Here is a 516-nt window from a genome sequence, read left to right as displayed (position 1 = left end):
CGCAAAGTTTCTCAGAGAGAGGGGAGCGCCCGTCAGCCTCAGCTGCGCGAGAGGAGAGGGGTCCTACCGACGCAGCAGGGCAGACGAGAGGCCCGGGGTTGGTCTGAAAGGAACGACGCAGCTCGAGCAGCAGGAGCCTTACTTCTCCGTTTTGAAGAATATCGCACAGCCGTCCACATGCTTCTTCTCCTGCTCAGACATGATTTTGGCACGTGACTTTGGAGAAAAGCCGTCAGCCTCAGCTGCGCGAGAGGAGAGGGGTCCTACCGACGCAGCAGGGCAGACGAGAGGCCCGGGGTTGGTCTGAAAGGAACGACGCAGCTCGAGCAGCAGGAGCCTTACTTCTCCGTTTTGAAGAATATCGCACAGCCGTCCACATGCTTCTTCTCCTGCTCAGACATGATTTTGGCACGTGACTTTGGAGAAAAGAATCCATCGTAGCCTCGTTCCTTCAAGGCTGGCAGAAAAAGGGAGAAGTATTGCTCTGTTTCCACTTCCTGGAATGGCACACAAACC

General features: G+C 56.0%; 1 protein-coding gene across 2 annotated transcripts in view; it reads right to left on the bottom strand.

Moving 5' to 3' along the window:
* Positions 1-516, bottom strand: part of CNOT6L (CCR4-NOT transcription complex, subunit 6-like) — a 5,496-nt gene that overhangs the window by 1,846 nt on the left and 3,134 nt on the right. For both annotated transcript variants that reach the window (XM_010145932.1, XM_010145933.1), the window contains exon 7: positions 342-497. In XM_010145932.1, the coding sequence (XP_010144234.1) occupies positions 342-497 (156 nt within the window). The remainder of the gene's footprint in view (positions 1-341; positions 498-516) is intronic.

The sequence above is a fragment of the Buceros rhinoceros genome, unplaced genomic scaffold (assembly GCF_000710305.1).
Source record: "Buceros rhinoceros silvestris isolate BGI_N320 unplaced genomic scaffold, ASM71030v1 scaffold33291, whole genome shotgun sequence".
In the NCBI taxonomy this organism is placed as follows: domain Eukaryota; kingdom Metazoa; phylum Chordata; class Aves; order Bucerotiformes; family Bucerotidae; genus Buceros; species Buceros rhinoceros.
Note: the sequence above shows the minus strand (reverse complement) of the source record. Positions and strands in the feature narration are given on the sequence as shown.